At 38.3% G+C, this 8,136-nt stretch overlaps 1 protein-coding gene across 1 annotated transcript; it reads right to left on the reverse strand.

Moving 5' to 3' along the window:
• Nucleotides 1–2,376: 2,376 nt before the first annotated feature.
• On the reverse strand, nt 2,377–5,046 carry LOC103317369. The gene is made up of 3 exons (XM_008215002.4): nt 4,605–5,046; nt 4,320–4,516; nt 2,377–3,383 (listed from the first exon to the last, which is right to left on the reverse strand). The coding sequence occupies exons 1-3, from the start codon at nt 4,766–4,768 to the stop codon at nt 2,821–2,823; spliced, it is 924 nt and encodes a 307-aa protein (XP_008213224.1). The 5' UTR covers nt 4,769–5,046; the 3' UTR covers nt 2,377–2,820.
• Nucleotides 5,047–8,136: the final 3,090 nt, after the last annotated feature.

Consider the following 8,136-nt stretch of genomic DNA (forward strand, 5'->3'; position numbering starts at 1 on the left):
TTCTACCTTGTTTGCTCGCTTACTATTTTTACTCGCTACTAGCCAGCGAAGGCTCGCTGCAAGGCAGCGCGCCTTCGCTGGCATCGTTACCGCGTAAGACCAGGTGACGAATCATTCTACACATCCCCTTTCGGGGCAGTTGTCATCACTCCCGCATCCTCCTCGGCAGCAGGATTTTTGCCCATTTTTGTAATGTGTGATGAAAGAGATAGATTGAGAGATAAGAGATAATGTGAAGTGTTTTTGTTGTTGTGGTGCTTGCGTAGTGTTTCTAGATGAATGCGTTCGACAGCGTGGGCTCATCACACCCACGCCTGTTCCTATCGGCTGTTCGCGACTGCTTATTCAATTTATTCGCAGCTAACCTCTTTCTCAGGGGCTGTTCCTCTATCCGCAACCTAAGGACGCACTGTGTAGTGGTGATAGGCACCCACCCGTCCGATCTGGACGACAACGCCCAAGACCCGCTTAGGGTAGCGGCATTGTAACAGTGTAAACGTCAAATTACCAAAGATAAATAATAATTCTATTTTTATTACGCCTACTAATTACTTTGAAATTACTGGCATAATTCAAAATATGAAATTAAAGAATGGAGGAGTAGACAACATAAACTCTAAATCACTAAAAACTCTAACACAGTACATAGTAGACCCACTGGTACATATTATAAATATATGCATAGAAAAATCTATATGGCCGACTGCGTTAAAAAATGCTGATATAATACCGATACATAAAACTGGAAACAAGAGGAATATAACTAATTATAGACCAATATCTTTAATATCCAACGTAGCAAAGATCTTCGAAAAAATTATTTATAATAGAATATTGAGTTTTATTAGTACATTTAATATTTTATCCAGTAATCAATATGGTTTTGTTAAAAATAGAGGTGCGAAAGATGCTCTGGCAGAAATAACCAAGATTATTTATGAGAAATTAGACAATAGTACCCCGATTGCAATCACTTTTCTCGATCTTGCGAAAGCTTTTGATACGGTAGATCATAAGATAGTTCTTGATAAACTTTACAACTATGGAATCAGAGACACGGCACACAAACTTATAACAAGTTATCTGGAAGGTAGAAATCAAAGAGTAAAAATTCATGACTGTCTAAGCGAATCCGAAACAATTACTACGGGTGTACCACAAGGTACTATCTTAGGTCCACTGTTTTTTATTATATATGTTAATGATCTCTTGCAAAATATGCCTGCAAATTCAATAATATCATATGCGGATGATACAGCAATTATTTCGACGGATAGTTCTTGGACAGGAGTAGAGGCAAAAATGACTAACTACCTGTATAAAGTATCTAACTGGCTTGCACTAAATAAGCTATCACTAAACATTGACAAAACAGTTTGTATGACTATCGAACTACGCTGATAGCATACCTAAAGATTTTTTAATACAAATTGATGGCAAAGACATCAAAAGAGTTGAAAATACCAAGTACTTAGGAATTATTTTTGATTATAATATGAAATGGATAAATCATATACAGTATTTAATAAATAAGTTGAAATATATGGTATTTATTTTTAGAAAGATTAATAGATTTATGCAAATTAAAACTTTAAAAATGATATATTATGCATTTTTTCATAGTGTTATAAATTATGGTATAATAGCTTGGGGTGGTGCTTACTCTACTGCTACCAATCTATTACAAAGGCTACAAAACAGAATTTTGAAAATCATAAACAAAAATAATTTTGCTCAGGATAATTCATTGAGTATTGGGCAACTATTTGCATATCAATCACTAATATACCACTACAACACATTAAAAGTTAAATTTTTAAATTCAGAAAGCAAAACTAGGAATAAAAGCATTCAGATACCTAGGAGACTTAAGACTATAAGTAATAAGAATAGTTATATTAAAGCCATAGGAGTTTATAATGATCTGCCAAATAACCTAAAAACTTTAAGCTCTAAGAATTATACTTATAAACTAAGAGAATGGGTTAAGTTTCACATGAAAAAAAAAAATCTTTTTATAAAATTAATAAGAAATATTGATAATGTATTTATAAATTGCTATGTATTCTGTATACAAATTTTATTAAAACGTTATTAATCAATCTTTCATATTGTAAAACTGTTAAAGTGTAAGTTAGGTACTACATATCTTGAAACAGATTTTATTTTAGTTATAAGGAACTATAGTTAGTAAGTATACCGGCCTCGCGAACAGGTAACTGCGTTTACCTCTGCGGGAATTTTACTATTATGTAAATAATATGTAATTTTTTGTCTGGTTAATAAATAATAATAATAAAATAATAATAATAATTGTATAAAACCTTACAAAAGCTTACAAAAAATACTTTGTTAAACTTAAACAAATTCAAAAAATTCAGTACGACAGTTATATTTTTACACTTTCTAATAACTTAGGAAATATATTTTCTTTCCAAAATCTCATTGATTCATCCATTAATAATTTAGTGAAATCTTGATCATATTCTATCCATTTCAGAGTTACTTGTTACGTGTTTTCAAAATATGGATCAGCTACAATAAATAATCCTTTGGTTAAGCCAGTCGAAAACATTTGCAGATTCATTTGAGCCATACACTTTTGATTGTCCTCTCCATTTGGCAAAAAGTTTTGAAATCCCTTAGCACTTGAAGGACATTTAACCTCACAAACAAACTCACTGCATTGGCCATCAGGCGATGCTCCAAAAATGGGATGACTTGATTGAAGTACGAAGCCACAATATCTATAACTGGTTTTTACTTGCTTGAGTGCTTCTTTCAGAACTTCTTTTTTTCTAGCATTCTTCCTTGTTGCATTTATTGGGTGTCGAACACCTTAGCTGCTCCAATGACAGTTCTAACAAAACTTCCATCACCGGTCTTGCAATGGGCAGCTTCGTATAGCTTAGATGCTGTAATTCTGCCATATCTAAGCTTGTACCAAAGGACATTATCACTTTGATCTCTAGTCCTCATCTCAGCTTCTTTGCATAACCTGTCATCCATGCGAGAAGAAGCGAATGCAATAAAATCATCTGCACTTGATTTTCCAGTTGACATAAAATCTATTAATAACTGATGTAAAGATAATGCTAACACTTCACGTTCTTTTAACTTGAAACAATGTCTACTCAGTTGACTATCCAGTTGTTTTTCTTCTGCATGCTTTACAATTTTTGAAAGAAAATTAGAATTGTCCAATTTACTTTCATCTAATGGTGTTTCATATCCATTTATTTCTTGTGCTGTCTTGTATTTAACAGAAGTAACAGCTGCAGACAGTACAGACTTTCTCGAATAGCACTTGACTTCAGTTGGCGAAGGTTCTGAAGACCGTCGGTGCAACCACATCAATATTGCCACTGCGTGTTTACATCCTCCTGAAAGTTCAATAATATATAAGTTATAATCTCATGCTAAACCTATTTATAAATTGACAAACTGGAGACAAATAACGGAGAAAATTTTTTTAAATATGAAAGTGACGTTAACAAGTATGTATAAAATAAGAGTGTGTCTCCGCGGCGCGATATCCTCCGATATCGCGTACGCGAAAAAAAAATGTAGCGTACGCGAAAACCACAGACAATTTTCCGGAAAATTTTTCGCGTACGCTACTAATCAACCTATCGCGTGCGCTAAATCTGTCGCGCACGCTAGAAAATCAACTTTTCACGTACGCTAGAATAGTATACTATACCACGGGAGCCGAAAATTGCAATTAAAGTTTGCATTTTGAGGTTAGAGTGGTATAAATGAACTTTTTTTTTAGCAATTCTTTCGCGTGCGCTAAAGTGCTCCAAATATTCTTGTAAGAAGCGAACGGAGTACTTGTATGAGAGATGGAGCGAGAGATTTTCGCATACGCTAGAGCTTTTCTTGCTTAGGCAATTCTTTCGCGTACGCTAAAGTGCTCTACATTTCCTATATATAAAAGAAGCAACAAGAGTGACTTATGAAGGATGAATGAAACATCTCTATGTATAAGTACTCCGTTTGCTTCTTATAAGAAAATTTGGAGCACTTTAGCGTACGCGAAAGAATTGCTCTTAAAAATACTAACGTGCCCGAAAAGTTTATATCTAGCGTGCGCGAAAGATCTAGCGTACGCGAAAGGTTGATTTTTCTAGCGCGCGCGACAGATTTAGCGCACGCGAAAGGTTGATTAGTATAGCGCACGCGAAATTTTCCCGGAAAATTTGTTAGTTGATTTCGCACACGCTACAAAGTTTTCGCGCACGCTAAATTACATTTCGCGTACGCGATATCGGCCGCGGAGACACACTCATAAAATAATAATTTGCAATTAATTTTACCATTTGCTGCTGGACAATCATAGCACGTTAAGTTAAGAACTTGCTCCTCCTCTTCATTAATAGTAATTGAAACTATATAAGGCTTGTCTCTGACTTTATGTTCAGGGCAAACTGCAGCTTTTACAATACAGTTTTGTCTCTCTCTCCGTAGGCAAACATAACCTATTGCTGTGTCTCCATACTCTTCACGACCTGATCTAAAAAGAATAAGTTTATAAATGTTCACAACTGAAACCTTTTGAAATACTTCAAAACAAACATTTATACAACTAATTTTTTGCTTACTTGAATGTTTTAGATGATCTTATTTCCGGAGCATTAAATCTGTCATCATTATGAAAGAATTTCCACACTGTCACCAAACTTACTTTGGGCAAATTTCTCCAGTCAGCTCGAATATTAATGAACAATGAACAACATTTAATTGTACTAATTTTCAGAGACAACATTCAATCTCCATACACTGTAATGCTGTTGATCTACGGTATGACGTCACGCGCGCTTTGACCAATGAGAGCGCGTTATAATCAGAAAGCTTGAATTCGTAATTTTGCGTATTTTTAATTCTGTTTTACAATTAAATAAACTTCGTAAAAATTGCGGAAAAATGATTTAAGAATTTATTATACCATATATTTTCATTATTTCATATCAAAAAGTTACTTTTGTCAAAATGTTAAAACCGAATTGAAATAACGCGTCAAGACAAATTTAGGCAATCCCAATTGAGGTTACCATCAAAATAATCACCCAGCGACCGACACAGCACGTAATAAAAAGGCGCCAGACAAAATCGTAGAGGGAAATCCCGGCGACGGGATTTCCTTCTCAGAAAAAAACAGACTTTTCCGAAAATCTTCTATAAACACGCTCTCAAGTGGCATAACGAGACAAATAATGTAGCCAATAGCAAGTTGTCGCATCGTGAAGCAGATTCCGAAATCCCCGCTCTCTCCTGGAGGTTTCTGGAAAATGTAAGCCTCGCGCCGAATAATAGTACGTCTAGACAGCCAGAGCCTGCCGCGATTGTCTGCGTGCACGGGAGAGATCGAGAGCGGCCGAGGAGAAAAAAGAGCAGCCTCCGCTTTTCCGTTCGCCGGCTGACCTCTTGAAGTCGCGACACCTCGACGCCCGGCGCCGCGCGCCGCGGCGTCGCGAACTTGAGGGCTTTGCGCATCCGCCGCTTCCGGATACGGAGAGTGCGCTTCCTGATTCACTTGTGCGTTTGGAAGTGTATGGTCGGTTAGCGTTCTATTATCTGCGTCTCTCGAGTCGAGAGTGAAATAATATTGCGTTACGAGTGTACGCGCGATGCTCTTATTTACACTTGTGCGCGCGGGCTCCATAAACAGTTTACAAGGGGGTTAACACTTTTTTCGAATTCGAAAGCTATTCACACCTTCGAAAACTGCTTCAGAGTCAACGCGTGGTTCGTCGTTAAATCTTCATGCCTACAAATAGTGTACAGTTGAGCAGAACAAATTTTAATTTCCCGTTGAATCACGTGAATTCTCATTTTAATAAAGAAAGTGTTTTAACTTTTCTTTCCAGAATAAATCACGCAAGTAATGGCGAATGGACATGCATATTGTTCGAATTTTCGACACCTAAGTTACGAGCTTCGTAAAACTCGAAAAATAATATACTAAACAGAACTCGACCCGTCAACCTCTCGGCTCCGTTTAAATCCAATGCAGCGGGAATGTCATACGCACGTGAACTTTTTCGCGCATCAATCCATTTGATCTCCGGAAGCGGAGAGTTCCTGCACCCGCGGCCAATATTGCGCAAAGCAGTACTTCCGCACACCGAGGGCGAATCTCAAGCGGAGAGTCAGGAAGTCGTAGCGCCGCGCATTGCAGCATGAACGAAGTCTGGCCCTCCTCGTCGTGGGAGGCATCGGCAGCGCGCGATCGAGACACGGCCCAGAGCCAAAGGCTGTTTGGACGTGCTGCCACAATGGGCCCTTTTATGAAGCTGCTGCTGCTGCAGGCGCCGCGCTGCCATGCAACTGGACACCACATTGCCCCGACTTTCTCTCCCCGCTCTCCTACAGCCTTGTTACGCGGCTCGTTTCGACGCGCAACTTACACTCTCCGTGTGCTTTTCACCAAGTTTTTTTCGACGCTGTCGTTCGCTTTTTTCGTCAACACTTGTTTTTACGCTGCGCGGCTGTACGGGATCCGACGTTTATGACTGACAGATGACGAACGCAGCGATTTCATGTAAGCGATGCCTTGTTGTTGTAAGGAAACAACCCGAGCTCTCAGGGGATCAGTATAAACTTCGTTGTTGGAAAAACTATAGCGTCGATGATTCGTTGTTCTTTGCGTGGCAATTATTTGATTTTCCTGTTATAGATCGCGCGGGTGTTCAGTAAATCAAGCAGAGGAAACATCAATAAAATAGTCTGACATGAGGAGTTTATCGAATCGTAATTCAGCCTCCGATTGGCGACGGAGTCGTGGTTAACGTACTCCGGCGTAGGTCTTAGGCGCCGGCCGGCGGGGGCGACCTGACACTCTGACGTCTTTCCCACAGTTGCGAAGGCGCCCCGTTATCTCTTGGCGCCTGTAACGTGCCCCCATATAAGCACGCACGCATCGGGGCTGCTCGTCTCGACTCGGATTTAAAATAAGTGCAACGAACGCTGGCGGCTATCGGCGCGCGAATCGCTCGTGAGAAATGTTGATCTTGACTTTGATCAATATTGGCATACAAGTTTATAATGCCTCTTCTGATGTTTATGCTATGCAAATTAAATTACGTACGCCTGGATTATTGAAACTATAATACATTTCCATTCATTTTGTTAGATGAACTTGTCAATACGATGTATCTAATTTTTTAAACTCGTATACGGAGTTAATAAAAAATAAACACAGGACGTTCTCTGAACAATGACAAAAGTAAACAATAACCTCTCTAAGTATGATCACAAGTATGAACATATATTTTTAATATTTAGTCCAGTAACTGAAACCTCTAACAATTATTTTAAGTAAGAACAAAACTACGAAATATTTATATACTTGCAGCACAAATACCATGAAAATTAATGAACAACATATCGCAATCACACAAAAAAATCTTTTACCAATTTCGTGAAAATTTCACATTAATTTATACAAATGAAGTGACGAAATATTAATGTGTCAGTAAAATTCAACCATTAAAATAAAGTGACACTTGTAATGATTCGCTCTATAGTCAATCGCTCGCACGATAAGGCAATTTTAAGCCAAGCAGAGTGAATAATTAAATAATGAAAACCGCCGGCGAACTTAAAACTTCCGAAAATATTAGTAAATTATGAATCACGTAAATGAAGCGCGGGCTAAACGGGATCTCTCCGTCAAGGGTTTAGGATGCCAATGGCCACGTCTGGATTATGTTAGGCCTGAGAAAAAGGAACTGCGCGCGCGACTGCCTGCGTCGCTCTCCCGCCGCACTCGGGTTCTTTGGTGGGAAAATTAAATGTCTTGTTCGGTTCTCTTTCCTGGCCTGTTCGACAAGCGAACATTTAGATAACGTCTGTCTCTACACTCGTTGACTTTTTATTGAAATTTCTTTTTCTTTATGCTTTTCGAGCTAAAAGCTACGCGTGACTTTGAATTTTCTTCGTGTGCGTGCACTTGATTTTTACGCGCAGTGACGTCATGCCTTGGCAAAGATATTTCTGTAAAGCGCCAGCGAATTTAATTCAGCATTCCTAAGGCAGGAAATGCCTTATCATCCGACCGTCGATGTATTATTTTTGGCTTGAGAAACTCTGTAATCGTTTCATGCATGCAAAAATATAGTTTGATATAGAATA

This window comes from Nasonia vitripennis, chromosome 4 (assembly GCF_009193385.2).
Source record: "Nasonia vitripennis strain AsymCx chromosome 4, Nvit_psr_1.1, whole genome shotgun sequence".
Lineage (NCBI taxonomy): Eukaryota > Metazoa > Arthropoda > Insecta > Hymenoptera > Pteromalidae > Nasonia > Nasonia vitripennis.